We start from the raw sequence: 27,923 nt of genomic DNA, 5'->3' as shown, positions 1-27,923 counted from the left end.
AGCAGGATTGCTTGAGCCCAGGAGTTTGAGGTTGCTGTGAGCTAGGCTGACGCCACCGTACTCACTCTAGCCTGGGCAACAAAGCGAGACTGTGTCTCAAAACAAAAAAAATTAAGACACTCACCATTTTCAATCCAGCAATTGTATGCCATTTCACTCTTTCATCAAAACCCCCTCGCCCATTATAGGCTCATTATAGGCTCACATGCTCATTATAGGCTCATGCAGAGACTCTCCCGTACACAAACCTCCCCCATGCAAGAGCTGCTGGATGTTCTGTGCCTACCCCTGGAGTCATGCACTTGAGCCAATATACACAGCATGCAGGCATCCCACAAACCTGGAAGGATCCTCCTGGTCCTCCTCCTCCCCTTCCCTGGCCTCTCCCTGGTCCCAGCAGATGAGATGTCAGCTTCAATCATGCCACTATCTGGCTTTTTTTTTTTTTTTTTGGTAGGTAGGTAGTGCTTTTACACTATCTGGCTTAAAACCCTTCTCTCAATCCTGTTTCTTGCAGGGCTAAGTACAAACCATCTCCCCAGGTACTTAAGACCTCCATAAACTGGCCACAATTTGTCTACTATTCAGTGGTGGCTCCAGATTTTTCATATATAGGGGGCCCAGCCCCACCAAAGAGGACATGTTTGAAGCTGGATTTGCACGGCAAGCACACTGTTTTCACTTACACTTTTATGTAGGGTGGCCGAGACGAAGATGCTAAGGAGATGGGGCTGGTACTGAAGCCCCTTAAAGCCACCCTTGGGCCCAGTGCTGTCTCCCACCAGTGCTCTGGAGAAACCAGGTAGTCTAACCAGAGTGATGGTCTCACAGATCCTAAACATGCAAAGATGTATGTGATGCCTTTGCTCCTATCTACACACACGTGCACACACGCACACACACACGCACCAACCCCTCAAGACACCACACCTGCCTCCTTGCACGTATGAGCTCAAGTGTGCAATTCCAGGGTATGCATGAAACATCCGGCGGCTCTGGCATGGGGAGGCTTGTGTATGGGAGAATCTCTGCTGAGTCTATATTAAATATGGGGCTATATACAAAGAGGCTTTGATGGAAGAGTGAAATGGCCATGACTGATAGATTGAAAATGTTGAGTGACCTTTCAGAAAATAAGGATTATTTTCCCTTATTTAATAAGGAAGTAAGGAAGGCTGCCCTTCCTCCTCCAGACCTCCTAAATCCCTCCCATCAGTTCCTCATGCTCAGTCCCACCCCCTCGGGGAAGCTGGCTCTGCCACCCGAGCTGCAGGTACTCTCTGCTGCCTTGGAAACCACCCACACGTGCCCCCTGCAGCACTTACCCCGTATCCCTGCTGAGACGACCCATCTCGAGGGGTGAGTTTGAGCTCTCCGACTAGGTTGTAAATTCTGAAGGCGGGGACAGCATCTTGAACTTCTGTAACAGGCATGTTGAACAAACAGGACTCTTGGGATGAAATCCGAATTCATCTTGACCTTGTCCCTTGTTCCTTTAAAACTCTTCAGTAGGGAGCATTAGTTTCTTGCCCCAGGATGAGACTTGAGGCAGTCCCATAGCCTTTCTGCTTCCCCAAAAAGTCCTATAGTCACTTTAGTCACAACTGCTCTTTAAGTCACAAAAGAGGGGAGGGGAGAGAGAGAGGGGAGAGAGAAGGAGGAGAGAGGAGAGAGAGAGAGAGAAGGGAGGGAGGGAAGGATGGGAGAGAATCCAGCCTTGGCAACCCTTGCAATAATCAACATTTTAAACTGGATTTAAAATGAATTCTTCCTCCCTCCCTGCTCCTCAGTGGGGCTTGGTGCAGGCAGGAAGCCGGAGAAGAGGGCTTGGTCCTTAAATCAGCCAGGGTCCTTCAGGAGACAGAAACCATACCAGTTACTTGAACAAAGAGAATGTAATAATATGAATTGTTTATATAGGTGTATAACCTATATAAGGGTATAAAGTTGTATAAATATAACTGAAAGGTAAATAAAAGAGAGAAAGATATCAAAGTGGCAGCAACTGCAGGAGGCATCAGTGACCCCTAAGGCTGGGAGAATGAAGGGCACAGGTTGGAATTGCTAAAGTGTACGAACCTAGAGACCTCCAGGAGGGGGCGCTGTTCAGCTGGCGCAGGTGCCCGAGTTTGCAGGAGGGTCCCTGCGGGTGGGAGACCCAGACAGGGCAGGACGAAGCTGGCTCTGCGCATGGTGGGAAACTGCCTTCCAGATTCAGCTGCCACTGCCGGAGAAGAGGAGTGAGGCTGGGGAGCCGCGACAGGGACGGGAAGGAACGACCCCTCCTTCCCCCTCCAGCCTCACAGCCTTCCTCTAGAGCTTCCCAGTGGTGGCGCCTAACAGCAGTCCCCTAGCAAAGGTGAACCGTGGGCGACAGCCTCTGCCCCACATCACGGAGCAGAGTGTAGGAGGCGGGTTTGGGGCTGACAGACAACCGCTTGGGAACCTCTCCTCTCCTTCCCTGTCGGATGCGTCTGGAAAGTTCCCCCTGATCTTAACTAGATTCAGTGTTGGTTCACCAGGTTTGAAGCTGAGAGGTAGAAGCATCAGGAAGGACCCTCAGACCGCAGAGCCTCCCCTGCCCCTGGGGAGCCTGCCTGCCTGCCCACCAGGCTGCCTTCAGCTCTCTGGGACACGCCACAGGTCCAGGCTCCTGTCCCAAGCCCTCTCCAAATGCAAGGTCTGTCCCAGTGCAGCGACAGCCCTCCTCGTCCACCCCGAGCAGCTCACCAGCAGCCCCTGCCTGGGGCAGCCCCTGTCCACCAGGCCACCCCATCTGCAGGGGGCACAGCTCAAGGTCCCTGAAATGTGAAGCTCCGTTTGTGGCCCGGGAGGTGAAAGGCAGGCTGGGGTGTGGGGTCTCTCTCTTCTCAGCAGTTCTGCCCAAAGAGATCTTCTTTAAAATCCACCCCCAGCTTTCACACCCTGTCTGGGTGTTAGAGTCCTGCAGTGAGTTCTCGACTGTCCCACCTGGAACCTTTGCAGGTTCTCTGAGGTGATCCGAATCACAGCTCACTTTGGTATTTAGTATCAATTGTGTCTTGATGCCTCCGTCAAAACCTCCACTACCTCAAGCCTAAAATCCTAGCACTCTGGGAGGCAGAGGCGAGTGGATTGTTTGAGCTCAGGAGTTTGAGACCAGCCTGAGCAAGAGCAAGACCCTGTCTCTTCTTAAAAAATGGAAAGAAATTAGCTGGACAACTGAAAATTAGCTAGGCATGGTGGCACATGCCTGTAGTCCCAGCTACTCAGGAGGCTGAGGCAGGAGGATCGCTCGAGCCCAGGAGTTTGAGGTTACTATGAGCGAGGCTGATGCCAGGGCACTCTAGCTCTGGCAACTGAATGAGACTCTATCTCAAAAAAAAAAAAAAAAAAAAAAAAGACTTCCTCCCAGGTGAGCCGCTGCTCCTCTCTGTAACCCGCACCACAGCTGGCCTGGGGACAGGCCGGTCACTGACCGCCTTTCAATTCTGTGTGTGGTGCAGGAGGAGGACATACTCCGCTACCACGTGGTCCTGAGGGAGAAACTCCTGAAGAACGACCTGCACAACGGCATGCACCGCGAGACCATGCTGGGTTTCTCCCACCGCCTGGGCTTCTTTCTCCGCAATGAGCAGGTGCGATCCTTTTATGTAAGCCCCGGAATGAGCATCTTAGTGCCTTTCATCCTTCGTCACTTCCACTTTGGAATAATCTCACCAGCACTTCCTAAGCCTTATCAACACATAACAGGTGCCTGTGATTCACCTAACCCAGGCTGGCAAGCTCCCACTCACCTGCCCTGTCACCAGCCTTCAGATCTTCTGTGCAGCCTTAGAATTGTGGCATTTGAATCCCAGGCGCCCTTAAGCACTGGTACAGCAAACCCAACAGGCAGTCCCCAAGTGGTCCCCAGGATGGAAGGGAAGCTGGGAGCTCAACCCAACTCCAGGAAGTGGAGCCGGCTCAGCGCATAAAGAGCCTAATGACACATATAGGTCGAGCGGCCAAATGTATTAAAATTATTACTGTTGCATAATCATAGAGATTGTAGTCCTGGGACCAACTGCCCACCACACTGGGATTCCATTACTAATCTCACACAATACTTAGATATGTTTAAATGTTTACAATTCATAAAAAAAGAATTAGTGAGACTAAATATTTAATATATTTCAAATATAAAATTTTATTCAAATATTTCAAATATCAAGTAAAAAGATCAATCTATAAAACTTCAACAAGAAACTCATGATATGATCCTAATGTAAATTGTCACAAGAAAAATTAATAAAAACAAATTATTATTTGAGACACTAAGCGCTAAATTGAAATGAAAGTTTAATCATAGAACTTGTTAAGCAATAATAATATCTGATCCTTTTTGGAAAGTGTAATCTTAAAAATAATTTCTCCAATGGTGTCATCATTGAATCACAAGTAATTTTTTTATGTAAAGTGTTGTTTTTTTTAAATCTGCTTAGGAGAAAAAAAGTCTTTCTGGCTCTTAATTACTTGAGAATAATCTAACTTGAAATATTTTTCTCTGACTCCTACAAATAATTCTACCTAGTGTGTAATAAATTTGAGGAGACCCTTTTAAATATATTTTCTTATTCTTTCAGGACTGGCAATTGTGTTGTTGATAGAGAGTTCTTATTTTTGTTTTTGCTTTCATCTGTCATCTTTTATTTCATCATGTAGAGATAAATATTCCAATGCAGTTAGTTGAATCAATTTCAATGCTGCAATGTTCATTTTCCATTTGTTCAGAAATTCTTTGATCTAAAGCAAGAGTTACTCACACAGTAGAGACTTTGCTGATACTAATTTACTTCTCTTACAACAATGGTAGTGTAGAAAAATGCTTTCTAAATGAGTAGATGTGTTCAGGTCAAAATTTAGTGCTATCCATAATTATCTGGATACCTCACTATGGAAATAATTCAGACTTCTTTAATGCCAAATCAACAGTATTACAACATCAAATGTTCTTCTATTTTGGTATTTAAAAATAGCTCAGTATCTTGGAATTCTAGAAAATTGTGGTCTCCACTTCTCCACTTCATGGTTAACTTGCAAGCAACCCTCAGAAAGGCTAAATAACAGCTATACAAGAATAAAAATAAGATCTGTCTTTGTCTAGTGTGTCCATAAGCATCCAAGACATGGGAACAAAGTCAATATCTAAATGCTGCCAAGTCAAATTCAATTTTGAGTTGTAATTTGGGTTTTTTTGTTGTTGTTGTTGTTGGTTTTCTAAGGGAACTATACTTTAGTGATTGACTAATGAAAAAATAAATGAAGCCATTAATTCATTAATTTATATAATGACAATACCTGGAAACAAATGGTTCTTTTAAAAATTGGGGTATTGTGTGTGTGTGTGTGTGTGTGTGTGTGTGCGCGCGCGCGCGTACATGTGCAGGTGTAGCAGGGCTGACGTTGGAAAACTCTTGCACTAAGAAGACATCAAGTCAGTATCCAATGAGGGCTTTAAACCCAATTCTAGACAAAGACAGATCTTATTTTTATTCTTGCATAGCTGTTATTTAGCCTTTCTGAGGGTTGCTTGCAAGTTAACCATGAAGCAGAGACGTGCTGAAAGGCAGAGATGCATCCTTCGCGTCTTGGTTATGAATGGCATTAGCATGTCCAGGGCCACGGGTCTACAGCCCAACAGAGCACGCCCAGGGAGTCATCCTGCCACTGGGCACTAACCTAATGATCATGTGTGTTTATTTTTCAAAAAAACATAAGCAAATTAATTTGGGAGATGGAGAGATACTTTAGAGATTATCTAAAACAACCTCTTCTTTTTACATAAGAAAAAATTGAGGTTCAGAGAGAGAAAGCAACTAAGTCAAGATCACAGAGCTAGATAATGCCAGATGCAGGACTGTTATTCAGACTCCCCTTCTTAGGCCAGAGCTCTTTCCAAGACAACTCATTACCTTCCAGGTGAATATTAGAACATCTTCTAGGCTGTCATCCTATTGGTAGCTTCAGTCTTCATCTTCCCCATCTCCCTTAAAATCACTATCATAAAAAGTCACATTTAACCCTCTTGTTCACAGCTGTATGTAAATGAGGCTCCAGTAAACTACACCAACATAGCCACTGACAAGGGAGTGATCCATGGCTTGGGGAAAGTTCTGGAAATCCAGAAGAATAGATGTGATAATAATGACACTACTATCATACGAGTAAGTTATATCCAGGGCCAATGATGCAACGAAAGGATGTGAGCTTATTTTTTTATAATTCTTTAAGTATAAGACTTTTCTATTAGGATATCTCAGTTCTGTCCAAAAACCACTGGGTGAGCGTCTCTGACGGGCCAAGGAGCATACCAGCCTGTGGGTCTGCAAAGAAACATAAGACGTGGCCCCTGCCCTCAATGGGCTCATGATCCAGTGCCATAGGTTGTGCCTTGAGTGCCTGGGAAAGGCTGCCTGGGGGTCTGTGTTGAGCAGGATTCTGGAGCCACAGTTTTCGTCAAAGGGGAGATGTACCACGTCCAGCACAGACAGGCACAGGGAGGGCACCTATGGCAGGTATGAACCAAACCTGGTCTCCTAGAAGAGAAAATATGGAAAGGAATGATTTCGGTGTAATATGGAATGTGATGATGGAGGCTTTTCACTTCAGTCCATGGGGCAGCATAGGATCTTTCAATAATAATATTAACTGCTGACATTTAATGGGCAGTTACAATGTGCCAGGCACTGCTGGAAACACTTTATATGTGTTATATTAACCCACGTAATCCTTACGGCATCCTACAAAGTAGGTGCTGTTACTAACCCCATTTTACAGATGGGGAAAATGAGCCACAGAGAGGTTAAGTAATAAACAGGTCCACACACTAGCTGGTGGCAGAGAAGGGATTCTGGCCCAGAGCTGGAACTCTGAACAGCCACACTGTACCGCCCAGTAGGTGCCAAGTTCAGGGCTACACACATTGACCTCCTCCTGTTTTAGGAACAGGGTGCACTTAGGAGTTTCTGTCATTGTAAACTTTTGTTCTTTGTTTCTTAATTGTGTTATAATCTCTGTGGAGGATCTCCACTCTCCACCCCTCAGCCGGACACCCTAGCTGGGCACTGGGTGTGGCACTTGGTTAGTTTCTGAATCTGGCCCAATTCACTAAAGAGTGGGTTTTCAATAAATAAGAGTTGCTGTTAAAGGAATTAGGATTTAAATGAGATAACACCACACTTTAAAGGGCTATTACAGTCAGAAGAGTATGGTGGAGAAAAACGACCCTCTAATTTGCTAATATGCAAGACCCAAAGTAGTTGAAGTGTTTGTCTCGAAGAACATTAAAGAGGTTGACCAGATGACCTTTCTCCCTTTACAGTTCCATGCACTAAAATTTTCATTTCTAAGCTTCAGAAAATACTTGCAGCCTCATTTTGCACTAAAATTAATAACATCAAAATGTTCCCTTTGCCTCTGTGTTTCACCAAGGGAAAATGTGGGAAGTGTCCCCAGCAGCCGATCTGCCCATTTGGAACTAAACCACTGGTAAGTATTTTGTCTGCTTTGATAAAATAGTTTCCAGGTCCTAGGGAGTCCAAATTAGAATATCAATCTCAAGCATGCCTCATTTTCACTTCCCTCATTCCTTCACTTAGTTTGAATTAAATTTTGCCTCGTTATATGCATCTTCGTAAAGTCTTAAATCCATTTTGGGGGACGAAGGCAAAATTTAATTAATAAATAAATACAAATGGGTTTGTGTCCATCAACATGCAGTGCAGGTAGGGATTTTTCACTTTCTACCTCTTTCATGTCCCAGTAGCCAGTTGAGGAAAGCAGCAAGAAATCTTATTAGAAAAGACAGATGCTTTACACAAAACCACACCCAGCCGGGATGCATCCCACCTGCCTGATTTCCTTTTATAGTTGAAGTTGCAACTAACTTTCTCAAAGAAACAGACGGCTGACATGGGAGAAGTAGACATGTCTTTGAATTAATTACCAATCCCTGTTTCTTGTAGCTATTTGTTTTAAAAGCTACTTCAGATAAGAACTATTACAAAGAATAAACACTCATGTACCTTCCATAGCATGATAATAATAATAATTTATGATAACTACCAATACCAATTTTCTAACTTGACTTTTAATTTAATCTGGTATAATATAGGCCTTTGTAAGCAGTCTTAGCTCTTTCTTGGACCAAGGCAGAACATAAACCAACAAATAAATAGAAACCAAGTTTCAGATGAATCAACACTATTTGTGTATTGTGCTGGAAGACATTTTTATCTGGTTTACCAGACGAGTCTTTTGAACTTGAATTAGTCTTCTAGAGAAATGTTCTTTTTACTTGATGTATAATTATTTGGATTTTGCCACCTGGCATTCTGGCAGCCAACATTGTATTTTTTTTTTTTTTGTCTTTTCTTGCTTATGAAGCAGTGCCAGGAGCCACCACCCTTCCTTTCCAGAACATTCTAGTCAGAGAGCAATGTGTCACCCACCTGCTTGTTTTAGAGATCGGAAAGTGTTTTTCCTAATTTACAAGCTGACATAATCATTACTATTTTATAGGGCGATGAGACGAGGAAATGTATCTACACCTTTTATTTCATGGGAAAACGATCTGTAGCCATTGGGTGCCAACCAAAATGTGTGAGAACTGTCATTGTGAGTATGACAATTTGATCATCTTTCTGATTACTGCAGCAACATTGGGAAATTCGATCATTTGTTATAATTTTCAAAATGCCTTTGCATGTGTTCTCACTGCCGTACCCTCTTCCTCCTCATTATTTTCATCGTCATTGTCAATCAAAGTGGTAGTGGTGGCAATAAAACTCAGAACAGCCCTGTAAGTCAGCAAATAGGTAAATGCTGCAATATTCAATTGAATGATGAAAAAAAGGAAGGACTAAGAGGCTAAGAAGACCTCCCTGTTCCCACAAGTAGGTCTGTGAGCATGCTTGTAAGCCAGAGACAGAACAAGTGGCCACTCGCTAAGGGAAGATAAGGTATGCAGGTCATTTAGAAAACAGGACCCCAAAGCTACACACCACTGGGTGTTGCTTTGGAATTTTCGTTATAACTTCCCATTCTGCTTCTTTCCCAAGGGACTAGACATAACCTCCGCCTACCCTAGCAGAGAGGTGCAATGGTCTGGCCCCGAAGCTGCAGAGCTTGGGGCTAGAGGAGATTTTGTGTTTTAATACACTCAAGAATAAAGGCAGGCCAAAACCAAGCAGACATCCTGCAGGGCTCCCCACCGCCCGTCTTAGAAGAAATGGCATCAGTGCAATCGGCCTGGGTTTGGGGTGGAGAAACCCTTGGACGGCCCACTCTCCTGCATCACATGCACCTTTCTTTAGTTTGTTCTGCTGCCTCTCCTCCTTTCTCATTTTTCTTCATCCTCTTCTCTGACTTGCCTTTTCCTTTCTCTCTTGCCTGCCCTCTTGGGGAGGGCCTTGGTCCTGTGCCTAACACCCCTGGAAATTGCTGAGCCTCACCCAGTCCCCCATCCCTCAACCCCTCCGGGTGGGGTCAAAGAGACAGGTGCATACAGAGGCCCCTCCCCCCACAGCAGGATTTCTGCACTGGGGCTGGACACAACCGGAAGGTGAGAGTGCGTGTCCAGCCCTCTCCTTCTGTTCCAGACAAGGGAGTGCTGTGCCGGCTTCTTCGGGCCTCAGTGCCAGCCCTGCCCGGGGAAAGCCCAGAACGCCTGCTTCGGGAACGGCATCTGCTTGGATGGCATAAATGGCACAGGCGTGTGTGAGTGTGGGGCGGGCTTCAGCGGCACGGCCTGCGAGACCTGCACAGAGGGCAAGTACGGCATCCACTGCGACCAAGGTGCGTGCCCTCCTCCCCGCCCCCCGTCAGGCTCCTGGAACGTGCAGGAAAAGAGTGATCGGCAGGGGCTTCCTAACTGGCCTGTCTGCCCAGGGGGCTAAAACCACACCCGCTATTATCAGTGTGAATCATAAGAACCTGTGCTTGTTCGTTTGCATAGGGCAGTGTTTCCAAACATTGTCAGTCACTAACCTGGACCTACCAACCCACCCCCAGTCTGTTCATTGACATTCCCAGCCCGACTGCATTTCCGTATTTGCCTGTGCACACTGTTCATCGTGGTTAAGCTTTCAGTTGTGGGCATTGCCCGATAGTTTAAAAAACAGATCTGCACACATTAGCTTAGTTAATCCACACAGGAACCTTATATACTTGAGTGTTGCTATACCCATTTGACAGATGAGGATATTAAGGCAAAGAAGTTGAATGGCTTTCCCAAGGTCACACCTGGTGAGAGGCAGAACTGAGATTGGCACACTTTGCTTGTCTCCAAACACTTGCTCTTAAATCATGCTGTTCTTTGTGGAAGGTTACTCTTATTGATTCACCATCGGCAAACCACGTGCTTTAAGTTGTTTTTGCAAAAATACTGATTTGTTTGAGCCAAATCATCTGCATCCTTGCACCTGGACTTCCTTGTGCCCAGGAATACACACCTGTGAGAGGGTGACTTGGGAGGACAGGTTTCCTAACCCATGACGAGAAAACAAAGCATTGTTATACATAGTACTAAAACACATAAACTCGACTTGGCTATCCCTGTTTTCTCATCAGCTGGTCCAAGTCAGACAACAATTAATATGTAATTGAATCATTATAATTGGGCCATATAATAATGTAATTAGAATTATAGCACTGATTTTGTTTCGGTGCCATTTAGAAGAATTATCTGCTGGCATTTGTGCAGGGTTCCAACCTGGGACCCACGGATGACCCTCATGGGGCCCAGCAAACCTTCAAAGCTGGATACATTTCTATGGGGAAAACATCCATAGCTTTCACCCAGTTCTCAAAGAGACTCGTGACCCTGCTGTGAAACAGAGGCATCAGCATTTCTATATTATTGAAGAAAGCAGGGCCACACCAGGCTTATACAGACCCAATATCAAGTGGGTTTCTTTCTGAAGTCCACTGTTAGGGAGCAAGCATGGTTCTATCCCAATGGGTCCCACATAACCCTGAATCCTCAGATGACCTTGGCTGAGGACACTCTCATGCCACATGGGTATCACACCCGCAGTGCTACACAGTCCCAAAAGTATGCTCTGAGCCACTTAATTGCAGCATGCATTGGTTTACCTGTTAACCAGCTAGACTCTGTCCCCTGCACCACTACCCTTCCCGTGAGCTGAGCCCCCCATTAAAGACAATGATTCCCTAGAACCAGGTTGGAGAATTAAATGCAATCATGTGAACCCAGTAAACGACAAATGAGTTATTGAACATGGGTTAGAGACTAATGATTTGTAGGTGCTTTTCCATTTAGTGTGTCCTTGTGTCCATGGGAGATGCAACCAGGGACCCTCGGGGGATGGCTCCTGTGAATGTGACGTTGGCTGGCGAGGAGTGAAATGTGACAGTGGTAAGAGCCATCAGTATCTGTGATCTATTCTTAGCCTCACGTCTCAGCAGACACTCTTATCTTTCTGGAATAGAAATGATACCTTTATTACTTCTTCTGACAATAAACACAATTCCTTCTGGCAGTAAAAAGTTTGTAAAATAAAAAAAAAAGTAAAAAGAAGAAAATAAAATTACTCATTTTCCCAAGGAAGGGAAGAACTATTACTGATATTTTTTATTAGCTTCCAACCTGTTTTTAGGTGTATAAACATATGCGTAGGGCATCGTACTCTATGTACTGTCTCGTAGCCTACTTTTTCACTTCACAATATGTAACGGAAGTCTTCCCATGTGAATCAAAATAGATAACAATCATTTTTAATTTCCACATAACATTCCATTATATGTCAGTGCCACACTTTTTAAAATCAATTTTGTGCTATCATAAATGATGCTAGAATGAGCATATCTATATGCATCTTTTCACATTTGTCTTATTAATTCCTTTGTTACATTTCTAGAGATGAGATTGCACTCTGGTCTTGCTACTTATTGCCAAGGTGTCCTTTGAGGGTAATGTCAATTTATTTTCCTTCCCTGAGAAGGCCCCTTTCCTCCAACCCCACAGCATGGCACTGATGGTTCTCACCCTGCTTCAGGTGAGAGTGACGAGAGAGAAGAGAATTTCAGGCCAAAGTAGCACATGGAATAGCACAAAGATGTGGGAAAGTGCTGCACATTTAGGGAACCAAAGGGTTGCAGAACGAGAGGGATATATAAGGGCAAAGAGGAGAGTTGAATGAGAAGAGGCTAGAGTGGTGTGGTAGGAGGAGCCAGACCGTGAAAGGCTAAGGAGGTTGGACTTCCTAAAGCCTTCAGGAAGCCATAAAACGGTTGGCTCACACCTACAATCTGGGAGCCAAAGCGGGAGGATCGCTTGAGCTCAGGAGCTCGAGACCAGCCTGAGCAAGAGTGAGACCCCGTGTCTACTAAAAATGCAAAAATTAGCCAGGTGTCAAGGCACATGCCTGCAGTCCCAGCTACTCAGGAGGCTGAGGCAGGAGGATGGCTTGAGCCCAGGAGTTTGAGGTTGCTGTGAGCTATGATGATGCCACTGTACTCTACCCAGGGCAACAGAGTGAGACTCGGTCTCAAAAAAGGAAAAGAAAAAGAAAACTCGTTCTAATGCTGGATTGAAGAGAATATTCCCAGAAGCAGGTATGAGAGGTTTCCTGTCTCCTGGGACAGGAGCTTAGGAGGAGATCACAGGTGGCCACCAGCCCAGTGAGGGCCCTAGGGACGTAGGGTTGTCAGAGGGGGTGTCTTTGCCCAAAGCTCCGGGTGATGCTAGAATCAAAGTAATGCAGAGTTAAGAGTTGGTAGAAGAGCTGAAGTGGGAAGTCTAGATGGTTCCAAGCCATGTGTGTGGTAAAACACAGAAAAAACTGTGGTGTGGAGTGCAAAGCAATGAGCCTCTAGACTAGAGCAAGGAAGACAACTCCACTATCCCAGTGCAAGCTCCACGCTCCCAAGTCCACAGCAGACATCACTAATCAATTGTTGCACTCTCTCCATCTGTGGCCAACTGGGGGCACTAAATCCTTCTCAGAGGGGCAACTGTTGTAGTCACTACCAATTAATTGAGTTGGCTCAAAGATTTAAAGCAGGTTCCAGAGAGAAGGATCTAAAAGATGACTGAGATTTCAATAGGTAAAGAATGAAGAGAAAGAGAAACAAATAAAGGCACAAAATTGCATTGCATCCACACCAGCCCATGTAAGTCTGAAAATGTTCCCCAGACAACTTTTGCAGCCAGGTCTCTGTTGCAGGCCTTTCTGTGTGACTTGTCAGGCCTAGGAAGATTTCTATCCCAAATGCTCTCAGCTTGAGCATCCTGCCCAAAGGGTTCCTCTTTCCTCAACTCTAATGATTTCTTTCTGGATCCTTCCCTGTCAGGGAATATCTGTTAGCTAGGTATCCAAGAGCAATGACTTATGCCATGTTCAGGAAATTTAGAAACTAATTCAATAAATAAATAGCGTGTCCCTGCTGTGTGCCAAGCCTGGGGCTATTTCTGCACATGCAAAGATCTTTTAATACTATTTATAATTATGTGTTTGCTTGTTTATATCACTCTGTTAAAAAAAAAAAGGATGAAAAACTAGAGAATAAAATTAGGAAGAATAAACTAGAAAGAATAACATGGGAACTATAAACACCCACACGGTGAGAGCCCACAGTCCTATTCAAGGGAGAATACTGTGTTTAGCTCACGCTCACAATCTCCCTGTCTTGCACAAGGGCCGGCAAACAGGAGGCCATCAGGGCATCTGACCTCCAGATTTGGCTCTAAGCTTCATGGCAGCCCATGTAAGAAAGGATTTGGGCAGGATGGTTTTGGTCACACAGTTTCACATAGCTCACATGCTACATACCAGTTACTTGCAAGGAAGTAAATCTTTTCCTAGCACCAAGCATTTAAAAACTCTCAAGTGTGATTTAGTAAAAGAGCTGACACAGCAACTGCTTCTCTTTTTCAGCGATTACAAAAGACAACTGCAATGGGACATGCCACACCAGCGCCAAGTATGTACCCTCCAGACCTTCTTTGGGGACAATACAAAGGAGATTTTTTTTTTTCTCAATGGTTTTCACCCCAGGCCCTATGGTCAGGAGAGTAGTTTCCTAACACCATTTCTGAGAGTTTAGGATAAATTTAAGTATGAAACTAAAAATATCTCTGAAGAGGCCACCATCAACTTGCCAGATCCAGGCTTTCCAACAAGCTGCCACCTGAATTACCTGACACGTTGACAAAAATGCCAGTTGTTAGCCCAGTCTGAGCCACCAGGTCTCTTTCATGGAGGCCAAAGAAACCCGGTGAGCCTCAGTTTCAGAAAACATTGCTCCTGACTTACAACCAAGCCTTCCGTGGCTTCCTACTACTAACTTCCAGGGAGACTTCATTAACTAAGAACCCAGTAGCTGGAGTTAGACCTGAATTCAAAGTCAGCCCCTGTCATTTTCACTGACTGCATGACTTTTGAGTCAATTATCTAGTTTCTCCAAGCCTCAGTTTCTTCATCTGTAAATGGGAACAATAACGATGCCCACTGGCTGGGGTTGTTGGAGAGCGTGTGGATGACGTGAAGCAATGCGTGAGGCCCAGCCCCCAGTTCATAGCTAGTTACTCTCCTCATTCCTGGGCTGATGCCTACATGTGCACGCGCCACAGTTTGCCTGCTAAATGACCTTAGCTGTCTCTGCTGAGTGAGGTCATGGCTGAAATGGACTTTCCTCCCGAGGCTTAGGCAGGACCTCCGAGTGCCTCACAGGGGCAGAGTCCAGGATGCCGGGGCCGAGCAGCATTGAGAGTCATGCGGTGGGGTGTTGAGTGCTTTGCTACTAACACCATTTGCCCTTTTTTGGTGCAGCTGCCTTCTCAATCCGGATGGCACAGCCTCGTGCAAATGTGCGGCAGGATTCCAAGGGAACGGGACAGTCTGCACAGGCAAGTGAAGAAGGAATGCGAGGGGCTGGCAAGGCTTGCACCGGCTGTCCAGGGACCCATGTTTCCTGCACTCTGAATGGGCCTGGGCAGGTGGTGCCGGCCACTGATGGTCAATTGCATGTAACAGGCAGCTGATTGTGCCTGGGGACAGGCTACCAACTGTTCATGAATGGGACGTGTCGGTTTTGGAATGGGCGGGGTCATTGCACCTGTTTTCAAGGTACAATGCCTTGACTGCCATTGAGATCCCCTGGGCAGCTTTAAAAACCACTGACTTGTGTTGGGAACACACAAGGAAATGATAAATGTTTGAGATGATGCACAGGCTAATCACCCTGATCAGATCATTATATGCATTACATGTACACCAACATCATTATGTACAATTACGAGTCAATTAAAAAAAATTTTTTTTTTTTTTACAAACCACTGATTCAATTGGCTTAGGGCATGGCTGAGACATCCAGGCTCTGGAGTGAGACAGAAAAAGGTTTGAGCCTTAGTTCTTCCTCCTACTACCCACATTGCCTTGGGTGGGTCTTTTAACTGTTCTGAGACCCATTAGCTCATTTGTAAAGTAAACATAAAACTACCCCTTTTGCAGGGTGGTTTTGAGGTTAAATGACCTCTCTACATACAATGGCAGATTAACGCAGCTGTGAAACATCATCAGACTCCCTGGATTTGAATCTGAGTTCTTACCATTTACGTTACCTGGGAAAGTTGCTTGACTGCTCTTTTTACTATTTTATCTACAAGTTGGGGATAATAAGAGAGCCTCCCCCATTGGGTTGTTGGGTGATAACCTGGATTAACACCTGCGAAATGCTTCCAACAGCCTTAGCACCGAGCATTCGGTAAATGTGAGCTAATGTTCTTATGGTGCCTGGTGCCAGAGAAATGAGAAATCTTAGAGTCATTTTTCCCTTAAGCACTGCGTCCTGGCAGGCCATGGTCCGCATTGTGGTGGGGCAGGATGACAAACACACCAACTTGCTTTCTAAACCACCTTACCCTGGGGATTCACCCAGAATGCCAGGTGCCCTGACCCTGGTCCCCAGATGTTTCTGCAGTAAGATGTGCACAGTATGCTGGGGAAAACAGCAGAAAAGGACAAAGAACTGGAATGTTTTTCTTGCCCTCTGTTTTGGGGGATTTAGCCATATTTTTCCCGATGCCTGCCAGAGCGTATGTACTGCCAAAGTGAGCGCTCAGTGCCTGCCAGAGTGGTTTTGAAGTATCCTCCATCTCTCAGTGACTCAAGTAAAACTGCATCCATGAGTGTTTCCTTCTCCCTGCTCCGCTCTGTGTCACCCCTCCCTTCTGTAGCAATCGACGCCTGCGAGGTCAGCAACGGAGGGTGCTCTGCCAAGGCTGACTGTAAGAGAACCACCCCAGGAAGGCGGACATGTGTGTGCAGGGCAGGCTACACGGGCGATGGCATCGTGTGCTTGGGTAGGTGGCCGTCCCTCATCCGTCGGCGGAAACGGTGTAAGAGACAGAGCCCCATACGATGACTCTGATGTGTGAGCTCTTCCTGATGGGACATGCAGCTGCTGGGCCACTACCCAGTTTGCCAGGGCAGGAAAGTACGAGGGTGGGGAAATGTGACCACAGGGGCATCAAGGCATATGATGTTCAAAACTCACTTTGGAAGCATAAAAAGAGAGAAAGTTTTTCCAATTAAACATGATGGCAATGACTGAATTTTAAAACTTTTATTAGTTCCTTTTTACATAAGTAGCACATTCTCATTGTGGAAAAAGGCATATATGCTGGGGAAAAAATGTGGAGACAACAATGCTATTGCCATATGACCCCAGTTTGCTATGTATACATGTATTTTTTTAATAAAAATAGCATTTTGTGATGCATAGCACTTATGATGCTTAGCAATATGATAGAACAACTCTTCCTGAAAATAAATATATCTCCAACTAATTCATCACTTTAACAGCCATACACTATTCTACTATAAAGGCATACCCGAGTAAGTTGCCTGAATTTAACTTTTTACTTGGAAAACAAAATTCACTCAGACAAGTTGCAATAATAGTACAAAAAAGACCCACAGGTTCTTTACCTACATTCACTTATTAACATTTTGCCCCAGTTGTTTCATTTGTTCTCTTTGTAAATATACATATTTTTTTCTAAACCATTAGAAAAAAGAGTAAGCTATGCATATTATATTCTCTTTATCCCTAAATACTTGAGTATTTCCTATGAAAAAGGATAGCTTCTTGTATAACCACAGCACAGTTATCAACCTTAGTAAACTGATTGTTGATATTATATTCTTACCTAATTATCATTTGTATTCTAATTTTGTCAGTTGCCTCAATAATGCTTTGGTTTTTTGTTGTTGTTTTTCTTTTTTCTGACAGTATTTCCTTCAGTGCAGGATCCAGTGTAGAGTCAGATAGTGCATCTAGTTGTCATATCTCTTTAGTCCTCTTTCATCTGGGACAGTCGCTCAGCCCTGCTTTGTCTCTTATGACATTGACATTTTGGAAAGATACTGTCTACTTCCCTGACTCTTTTTTTCTTTGATAGCATGTCCTTTATTTTAGGCTTGTCTGATGTTCTTTCATGATTAGGCTCAGGTTACAAGTTCCAGGACTGAATGTCACAGCGATCGATATTACATCCTTCTCAGGACCTCACACTGGTGGCACTGGGTTCCCCTCTGCCCCTCGTGTGCGATGTCAATTTTGATCCCTCGGTCAAGGTGCTGTCCGATTTCTCCACTGTATAGTTACTTTTTTCCCCTTTGCTGCTAAAAAGCAATCAGTGGGGAGATACTTTAACAACAGGCAAACATCTTGTTCATCATCAAAATGTTCTCCTAAGTTTAGCATTGATTGATGAATCTTTCCTCAGCCAATCTAGATTGTCATGGTTGCAAAAGACTTCTAAAATTCCTAAGTCTCTTCATTCATACACTGTTGGGTTAGACTCTGGTTCTATTATTTCTAACACTTTGCCGCAACTGCTCATATTCATTTCTCAAGCAGGCAGATTTAAGCCCATAGACTGTCCCTCTGCGGGAATTAGCTCTTCCCCCGTTGGGTTCCTGCTGTCTCAGAATTTTCAGGAAACTGAATCCCACTTTGCTGCTCATTCCCCTTGGTCAATTAGCCCTCCTCACTCATCCCTCAAGATGCCTTTGCTGGGGAACCAGGCTTGATTCTCATGCCAGGTGTTGACTTTTTGCTTTAAAGAAATCAACCCATGTTTGGAGAACCATGGTGGCTGTGACAGGAATGCAGAATGCACACAGACGGGACCCAACCAGGTAAACTCTGTCCCCCGCGTCCTTAGGTTTCCTGGAAGGAAACTCTTGGGTCTTTAGAGACAGGCCTGAGGAGAGAGGCTGAGGACTGACCTCTGCGCAGCAGCAGAAAATAAGTACTTTAGGAGGAATTACGAAAGAACAAGAGGCCACTCTTTGGGAATGAGGAGAAATGGGGGAACAAAGGGTACCAGGAGAAAAGGGGCTCCCCTAGAGTTGGGAGACATAGCCATGTGCAAATGCCATGTGATTCCAGAAACACCTAGAATGTCCACCAGAAGTGTTCCTGTTTCTTTTAGCTTTCTGATGCCCAGAATCCCAGACTTTTCTCTTTACCTTGAGGCCCTGAAATGCATGTGCCATAGCAGAAGATCAGACTGTAGGCCCCCTGCCGTTCTCACGCTAGCAAACACAGGGAGCTCACAGCGCCTCTCTGGAGAGCAGGCTTGGGGAGGGGGGAAATGTGGGGGCTCCAGCATCGGGGGCTGGGGCATCCCGGGTGGAAAGACACAGGTGGGGAAGCTGGAAGCTCAGAGACCCAAGTTCCACCTTCCTCAGTCTCTGTCACATGGTGACCAAGCAAAATGGCCAGGCAGGAAACTGCCTGCATCCAAAATTGGAAGACAAAGTAAGGTCCCCAGTGCTGTCAACCTTGCCGGGCCATTCAGCAGCCTCAGTGCCAGGTCTCCTGATGGGCAGATCACACACAAGTACCCAAAGTGTCCCAAAATAAGAAAAGACATTTGCCTTGAAAGGATTGTGTGTGTGCATGTGTGCGATATACACACACGTGTGTACACGTCGAGTCATAGGGAAAATCAGAACAGTCAATGCTGGGCCTCCTCATAGATATGTTGGGATTCAGTGGAGTTTTATTTCAAACTACATATAAGGTGGGGGAACTCTATAAGCCCTTTGATATTGGGGCTTCTAAAATTGCTTCTCTAGACCTAGAAGTCAGTGAAGGGGGATTGAATTCTCAGAACAAGACCTTAGCTGAGGAGGGTCAGCTGCTGAGCATTTTGGAGGAGTTTTGAGCTGAGGTGGGGGCCCATTGTGAAGGAAGAGGAGGAGGAACAGTGAAAATTTGCCCATGCAGCCCTGGCTGGCCCCGCTGGTGAGTTCAAGTTCTACTGAGAACAAGCAGACATTAGCCCCGGGCCTCCACTGGCTAGTGTAGGAGGCTCTTGTGTGAATTAGAAAAGCCAGCCCATGGGAGGACACACTGGGAGCAGGTGCCCCTTCCTTCAGGACACAGCCAGTGAAGAGAGCAGGGGGAGAGGGGACTTTATCCCCATGGGCCTGTGCTCCTGGGCAGAGTGCGTGGGACATGGGGCTCTGTCCCCAGCTTCCTGTGGACAGTGTCCCCTCCCGCCACCTGCAGCCTCCACCCGACCTCCTTGGCCAGCCAGTGGGTTTGAGTGGCTGTTTCCGTGTGTGCACCTCCGTGGGCTGCAAAGGCCCTCTGTAGCCTCTGCCAGCTCTGGTGCCTTGGGCTCAGTGCCGTTGGAGATGAGCAAGAAATGGTATGAATGGAGGCGGGACATAGCTCAGCTGCCTTCCACCTGACCTCCGTCAATCAAAGAGAGAAAAGAGGCGACTTTACCTGATTGATGACAGGGACCAAATAGGGTAAGAAAGTTTAAAAAAAAAAAAAAAAAAGTTATCTTGGCAGCACAGATAGGATGTGCATGAGATCCCAGTGCTTGGGGGAAATGTGCCAAATGTGCTAAATATACGGTGACAATTATCGTTATAGACTAGCCATTACCAATAGCGAATAGAGACTCTCCTAACATTACCATGATGGCGATGAAATTTGAGCCACACACGGGGCCGGTACAGAACCTCTCTGTGAAGTGACCCCGCTGCCCTCTGCTCCCCGACAGGCCGTGTGTAACTGTCTGCCGACGTACACCGGGGACGGGAGGGTCTGCACACCCATCAGTGTCTGCTTAACCGTGAGTACAGCCCTCGGGCAGGCGCCCTCCGAGCCTCGGAGCCTGGGGTGCCGCCTACCCCCCTTCCAGGGATGTGGGGTTGAGGTGATCTCCCTTTGAAGGCTTCAGAGCCCATGAGCCTCATTTCCCATCTCGTTCCTCGTGATGCGGGGGCAGACAGGAGAGAAGGCCCCGTCTGCTACCCCCAACCTGCCCCTTAGGCTGCAGGGTCACAAGGGGTCTCAGGTATACGCAGCTGATCAGGGACTCACCCAAATGCAGCTTGGACAAGTACAAGGCCAGCTGGATTTCCCAAGGGCAAAGTTTCCCAAAGAGAGGCCATGGCACCCAGAGTGGGTCTCAGTAAGTAGCCCTTGGAAGTCAACTAATGGACTTTAACGTCTAGTCTGAAATCTGGGTCTCTAAGCACAGCAATCAGGGGATGAGTACCCATGGCAGTTACCTGGTGTTTCTTTTGCTTTGTTTACTATCCAAAGGGAAGGACGAGAAGATCAGATAAACACTAATGTCATGGTTTCTACTATTCCAGGGTATTTTTTCCCAGCATCAGCTATCTGCTGTGATATAAAAGGAATGTGCCTAAGATAGCATACAATTGTTCTTTTATTATTTCAAAATATTAAGGGGGTACAAATGCTTTACGTTACACAGGTCTCTTTTGTGATGATTGAGTCCCAGCTAAAGACATGCCTGTTAACCACAGTGTTCATAGCACTGAAAAAATGCTCAATGTCACTAATCACCAAGAAAATGCAAATGAAGACCACAATGAGCATGCAACTTTTTAAAACAGGTCATTCTTTAGCTCAGATATGTGCTTTGGATTCACCAGCAGAAATCTGGGGAAAACCTCAGGACCCAGCCACGTGAATTCATGGCCTCTCTATAAATGTGGCACAACACATTGTCTCAGCTCACCCACAGCACATTGAGCTAAGTCTACCCACTTGCTCAGCCCCTAGATTGCTGATTCTAATGAAAAAAAAAAATGCCTCCCCTTCTTTCCACAAGGCATTGTCTTTTACCTCTGAATGACTCACTTCCTCCAGGGAGTCTTCCCAGATTAACCCCATAGCAACCTTTCACTCCTTACTCTCCTGGGCTTTATAAGTAGGGGTCTGCAGTGAGTGTGCCATGAGCCAACAATACGGTATAGCATCCCAAACCCAATTCTGCCTTAATAGAGGCCTAATGACCAGACTAAGGAAGATGATTTCACCCTCCCCACACCACCCTCCCCAGCCCCCACCACTCCCATTCCGCATGTTAGCTCTACCTTAGAATAGAGGATCCAGTTCTAATGCCCTGCAGTGAGCAGGAGTTAGTGCAGGAGCAGAGGCCCCTCTTTCCTCCTGCCATGTCCGTACACACATCGTTAATTCTTACCGTCCTTTCTCTCTAAAGAGGAATCAAGGTGGAGGGTGGAGGCTGCCATCAACATTTCAAGGATTGCCACGTGGCAGAAGGGTCGTTCTTGTTCTGTGGAAGCCCAGGGAGCAGAACTAGGACTGGGGGAGGGACATTGGAATAAAATATATTTCTCTCAACTCAAGGTGGACATCGGGACTATCCAGATGTAGAGAGATAGCTTGGGAAGCAATGAGCTTATCGTAACTCGAGGTGTTTAACCACAGGAATAAAGTATCAGATCGGTTTTCAACCCCGAGACCACTTAGATCCCTCCCAGCCCTGACTTTTGTGCCTCTAGGGCTTTGAGCTGGTTTCCTGTGTCCTTGGAACATGGTGGATATCTCAGAGGTCCCTTTCAGCACTAATAGTCTGGGCTTTTCCTTCCTCTCTGCATTCTGTAGGATACTGTCGGATCACTTCTTGTCATTGTTCTCATGTCGGTCCTGGTAGGAGCAGGCTCCCTGGACTATGTCTTCTCACTCTCTTGTAACCCTTGACTGCAGACTTGCCCCATGCTCTGCAAGCCCCATAGGAGGTTACTCAGTCATTTATCACTAAGTCTCAAACGGGGCAAGTTGTCTACTGCTGCCCAGAGCCTGACTATCCCAGGCCTTGTACTTGCAAAAGGATCAGATGTTCTGTAAGCCTGCTGTCCCGGCATGTCACATCTGGAGCACTTTGCGTGGTCAGCCAGGCTTCAGAAGTCCTGCACCCACGTGACATTTATATCTACTGCTTGCCCAGGGCTCAGCCACTGTGCTGGGGTGCCCAGTGATTCTCTCATTTAATTCCTCTAACAGCCCTATGATAGGTAAGAATTATTACTAGCCCCATTTTACCAAGAAAGAGACTCCAGCTGTGTATTCTTTTCTTAGGGCCGTTGTAACAAATCACCGCAAACTGGGTAGGTTAAAAGAACAGAAATTTCTTTTCTCCCAGTTCTGGAGGCCCAAAATCCAAAACCAGAGTGTCAGCAAGGATGTGCTCCCACTGAAGGTGCCAGGGGAGGATCCTTCCTTGCCTTTTCCAGTTTCTGGTGGCTCCAGGCCTTCCTGGCCTGTGACCACATCACTTCAGTCTCCGCCTCCACCTTCACGTGGCCCTCACTCCCATATCTGTGTCATCTCCCCTTCTTACAGGGCTGCCCTGGGGTTTTAGCCTCACCCAGTTAATCTAGGGTGATCTCTTCTCCATATCCTCAACTACATCAGCAAAGACTCTTTTTCTAAATAAATCACATCCTCAGGTAGAGGCCTTAGGACTTGAATACATCTTTTTGGTGACCACAGATCGACCCACTACAGGCTGGAAGGAGAGAAGGTCTTTGCCCAAGGTCACGGAGCTGGTACATGGCACGGCCAGAACTTGAGCCCACATCTGTCTAACTCCATCCCCACATTCTTGACCACCTCCTGTGGTGCTTGTTCTTCCCATAAGGCACAGATACTCAGAGGAGGGACACCTTGCTTTCCTATTTCTGTCACTGCCCACCTGAGAGCCTCCAGCTGTTGGCATGAGAACCGCACAGATATCCTGTAATTATTCTTCTCTGAGCAAGGTCCCTATTGTCTCCTTGTGTTGGTCTGGCAAGCTCTTCAGGAGAACAATGTCCTCTATAGGAAACAATTGCATAAGGATAATAAGTAAGAAGCTGCAGAAAGGGGGTGATGGTGCTGGGATTTGGAGCTGCTACAACTAGAACTCTGGCCAACTTTATTTTCATAGCAGTTCTTCCATTGGCCATTTTCTTTTTTTAAAACATGGCCACCTTGTGTTGGAAAAAAGTCTCCTGGTACAGCTGGCCTGGGTGAGCCTGGTGGCCCTTTGCTGTCCTCTCAGCAGCACAGTCCCTTAGGAATAACTCTGTGCTCCAGGGATGTAAAATTAAAGGCCGTCAGGGCCAGGCAGGGATGATTAATAAGGAGACCCAGAGTGTAATGCTGCTGTAATGTCTATGCAACTCCAACTGACTGTTGCTCTGAGCAATGCCAGCCCGTTGTTGGCAGTGCTTCTGATTTTTCAAGAAAGATGGACACTTTTATGAATTTTTATGCAAATATTTCCAATTTTGAAATGGTGGTAATTAATTCCAAAAAACTCCTTTAAACACTGGGCTAAACAAACAAAACAATCATGGAACTAAATAAGGTCTCAAGAACCACCAATTTCTGCTCAAGTCCCACCAACAAGGGCCAGGAAATATCACCTTCACTGAGTCAGTCCTCTGTGCCAAACTGTCTTGACTCTCTTTCTGCTGCTATAACAGTATGCAGTATAACAGAATACCTGAAACTGTAACTCATAATGAACAGAAATTTATTTCTCACGGTTCTAGAGGCTGGGAAGTCCAAGATCAATGTGCCAACATCTAATGAGGGCCTTCTTGCTGCACCTTGGCATGGCAGAAGGCATTACATGGCGGAAGGGCAAAGAGAGAACAAGATATTCAGAGAGAGAGAGAGAGAGAGACAGAGAGAGAGAGATAGGTGGGGAAGCGGGCTGAAGTTGTCTTTTTATAAGTAACCCTCTGAAACAACAGCATTGCCATTCATGAGTGCAGAGCTTCATGGCCTAATTACCCTTAAAGGTTCCACCTCTTACTACTATTACAATGGCAATTAAATTTCAACATGAGTTCAGGAGGGGAAAAACATTCAAACTTTCACAGCTAATTTGCCTGATGGGTACAGCCCATTAGCCTGGCAATAGAGACCACTTGGAATATAATCCCTATCTCCTCATCCACCTTCCTCTCACTGGTTGCCTTTGAAAGCTCCACTAAGCTTAAGAGTTAGGCCAGGGTTGGAATCCTGGGTTTGCTACCTACTAACTGTGGGACTTTGTTAAACATCTTGACCTCTCTGTGCCTCAGTTTCCTCCTCTGTAAATTTAGATAATAATATCTCCCTCAAGTAATTACTGTGAGAATTAAATGAGCTAATGTTTATAAAGTGCTTTTCTCTGGTCTTTCAATAAATAACAGCTTGTGTTTTGATTGCATAATCATAATATGATTATGACCACTCAGTCAACCCCAAAACATTTCATTCCATCATGCCACCTCTCAGACCAGAACATCCCTCCACTCCTAACGCCCTATCCAAGTCCTTGCCATGGTCAAGGCAGAGTTTATGCCTTCTCCTCTGAGATGTCATCCCAGACCACCCCAGTGTATAGAGATTTCCCCATTCTCTGATCTACCATATCCCTTGTGGTTGGAGTCACTCATGGGCATCTGTTTCATATAGCCCATTATCATTAGTTCACTTGACAATGCCTAAATAATTCTAAATATATTGTTACTTCTTTGTTTACAGAGACCATATGCATTTCTATACAGCCAGTGGGAAACCTTGCACAGTATTACACATGCCTAAGTCAATGAACAGACCCTGTTCTAGGCACTAAGAATTCATCAGTGACTAAGCAGCAAAGTATTTTTTCTTAAACAGCTTACACTTAGCAGGAAGAGACAAATGCTCAGAGTGTAAACTTTTATATGCTTTTATTTTTAAAAAATTTTTAGGTAGTGACAACTTCCATGAAGATGTTTTGGTCCATTTCAACTGTTATTAAAAAACACCATAAACTGGGTAGATTATAAACAACAGAAATTTATTTCTCACCACTCTGGAGGCTGGGAAGTCCAAATCAAGGCACAGGGCAAGTCTGTGTCTGGTGCACTTCCACTTCTTGGTTTATAGATGACATGTGACACCTTCTCACTGTGTGTCCTCACTTGGTGGAAGGGATGCCAAGCTCCCTTGGGCCTCTTTTTTTCCTATTTTCACATCAGATGGGTACTGTGCCAACGTTATAACAAAGTTTGAAAACACAGTCATCACTCTTAAGAACCATAAAAGGCTCCCACTTTTAAGGGCGCTAACCCAATTTATGAGAGCTCTGTCCTCATGGCCTAGTTACCTCCCAGAGGCCTCCTAATACCAACACCTTGGGGGGTTAGGATTTCACCATATGAATCTTGGGGAGACACAAGCATTCAGTCCGTAGCAGGAGACAAGGCATGCGGATGGCACAGAGACTGGCTGGGGTGGGAGGGTTGGGGGCGATAAGCTAAGGAGGTCTGATGAGGCCTCTCTGCAGAGGTGACTGGTTCCTGAACGTTGAAAAGGAGACAGTCATGTGAAGATCCTGGGGAAATTTTATAAGCAGAAGGAACAGCAAGACAGAGGTCCTGCAATGAGCAGAGCTTGTCATGTTTTGGGGGCTGAAGAGAAAGTTAAGGAGTTAAATGTGCCAGAAAAGTGTAGGCATCTGTGTGCATAACTTTGAAGGGAGTACAGACAGCACAATTGTGTGACGTTCTCGGGCAGGGCTCTGCCAGTCCTGCAGACCCAGAGAAGGCAGAGTCGGGCGGGAGGGCGGGCAGTGGTGGTGCAGGGAGGGAGAGAGGAGCAAGGGAGGGATTGCCATGCCTGCCTGGCCAGCCGGGCTGTGGCCACATGAGCAAGTGAGAAAGCTAGGGAGAGAGAAGTAGGACAAAGGAGGCTCAAAGAAGGGGAGGTCCCTGTGTATCACGGGAGGCTGGAGACACAGTGTTAGGAGAGGCAAGGTGAAATGATAAAAGCTGGCGGCCAGAGAGAGCAGGATGCTTGAAATAGAGCCACCTGGAGCAGTCCACTTTAATGTTGATTACAAAGTCAGGGGGTGGCCAAGGGGCTGGCCAAGGGGGTGGGGCAGGGGCGGTAGAGGCCATTGACCGGGGTGTCAAAGCTGCCGAGGACAAACAACAGGCACAGAGGGAAAGGCAGGACCCAGGTCCTCCAGACCATTAGGACTGGAGAGGACAAGTTGATGGGGGACTGTGAGTACCACGTGCTTCCAGGGAGCTCAGTGTTTAAAGGATGAGGGAGTAGAATGGTTTAGAAGTCACAATGTGCAGTATGACCATGACATGTGGGGTAATGGAGGGAAATGGAGCTTCACTGGCCAGGTGCAGGGAGGACAGTGATTGCAGGAGACAGACAGACACCCCTGCAAGAAGAGGTGAAGGGAGCTTACTGAGAAGAGGTGACAATGTCAGGGAGTTCCCTAATGGCGTTGAGTTGCAGAAGGCACAGGGCAAGGTCTGTGAGGACAGGAAGGGTGGGCTGTGCGGTCCAGTGACATGTGTCCAGAGCAACATAGAGGAGAGTGTCCATATGGTGGGTGTTCCCAGGGAGGTTGGCTTTGAACTGCACTGTGCTTGGTTTGTATTTTAGGTCTCTGCCCATCTTCCATAGCCTATAAACTCTTTGAGGGCAGGGAAAATGTGTTCTATCTATTTTATACCAACTGTCTTCTATCTGATGACTGTCACTTTTCCTATGATCAGATCAGAGTTTAGCTTAAAGCTGGGAAGTATCAAAGAAGATTGGTACCTTTCTAGTTAATTCCCAGATGCTGAGAAATTTCTAATTTGGCAACTCTGGGCTTACCTATATGGGCCTGGAGATTGGCCCAGAGGGACCTGCCTCCTTGGGATACAAGACCAGGTGACTAAGATGCCCCTGTGACCATAGGAAATTAATTGGAAGGCAAGTTCAGGAAAAAGGGCAAATAATAAAAACTAGTCAAAGTTGGAGAGTGAGACAAAAAATAAATTTGAATACAGAATTGCTTTGCAAATATTCACGGAGCTAGCAACCTAAATGGTCTAACCCCCATCCCCTGCCCCTTGGCAATTTTACCAGAAAAACGGTGGCTGTAGCGAATTTGCCATCTGCAATCACACTGGACAGGAAAGGACTTGTACTTGCAAGCCAAACTACATCGGCGATGGATTCACCTGCCGTGGCAGCATCTATCAGGTAACACAAGACGTTTGCCCATAAAGTCAATTCTACTTTCCCAAGTGTGCTAGGAATCCAGGTAGCTGAGGAATATTCAAGACCTTTGCAAACTGTAAAACTCTATAAAAATGTGAAAGGCTATTTTTAAATGAATCATCAATGAAAAGAAATTTCTCTATCCATGGGAATTCAACTGACCTGGGAAAGAATATAATGGAGCAGTTGTTTAGAGTTTTGTGGTTAAGAGTTATTTTGCACAATAACATACAAGAAATTCTATATCTCAAAGATGGTAATTTAGGATGCATATATAAAAGAAATCTCGGATTGGGAATTCAGTACATTATTGCTTTAAAATTATTTTGTAGGAAAATTTAAATATCTGAGCAGATTAGATTGGATTATTTAGAGATTTCTTGAATATACATTCTTTTAAAAAGTACATTTGCTATTGAAGTTTTTCAGATTATATGTGACTCAGATATTGGGGAAGTAGTCACAGAGAAAGGGTAAGTGAAGGTTTATTCTTTCAGTGAAAAAAGGAATAGCCAACTGAGTGCCTAAGGAAACCTCTG

General features: G+C 45.7%; 1 protein-coding gene and 1 pseudogene across 1 annotated transcript in view; one reads left to right on the top strand and one right to left on the bottom strand.

Moving 5' to 3' along the window:
• The window catches only part of STAB2 (stabilin 2), a 143,299-nt gene that overhangs the window by 78,550 nt on the left and 36,826 nt on the right, over positions 1 to 27,923 (top strand). Inside the window, exons 34-45 of the mRNA XM_012772691.3 lie at positions 3,486 to 3,617; positions 6,057 to 6,185; positions 7,453 to 7,509; positions 8,542 to 8,637; positions 9,621 to 9,816; positions 11,303 to 11,398; positions 13,920 to 13,965; positions 14,814 to 14,890; positions 16,220 to 16,345; positions 18,115 to 18,188; positions 20,075 to 20,146; positions 27,250 to 27,366. Coding sequence (XP_012628145.2) covers positions 3,486 to 3,617; positions 6,057 to 6,185; positions 7,453 to 7,509; positions 8,542 to 8,637; positions 9,621 to 9,816; positions 11,303 to 11,398; positions 13,920 to 13,965; positions 14,814 to 14,890; positions 16,220 to 16,345; positions 18,115 to 18,188; positions 20,075 to 20,146; positions 27,250 to 27,366 — 1,218 coding nt within the window. The remainder of the gene's footprint in view (positions 1 to 3,485; positions 3,618 to 6,056; positions 6,186 to 7,452; positions 7,510 to 8,541; positions 8,638 to 9,620; positions 9,817 to 11,302; positions 11,399 to 13,919; positions 13,966 to 14,813; positions 14,891 to 16,219; positions 16,346 to 18,114; positions 18,189 to 20,074; positions 20,147 to 27,249; positions 27,367 to 27,923) is intronic.
• Positions 25,347 to 25,422, bottom strand: LOC142873655 (uncharacterized; annotated as a pseudogene).

The sequence above is a fragment of the Microcebus murinus genome, chromosome 10 (assembly GCF_040939455.1).
Source record: "Microcebus murinus isolate Inina chromosome 10, M.murinus_Inina_mat1.0, whole genome shotgun sequence".
In the NCBI taxonomy this organism is placed as follows: Eukaryota; Metazoa; Chordata; class Mammalia; order Primates; family Cheirogaleidae; genus Microcebus; species Microcebus murinus.
This window is presented reverse-complemented; position numbering and strand designations above follow the sequence as displayed.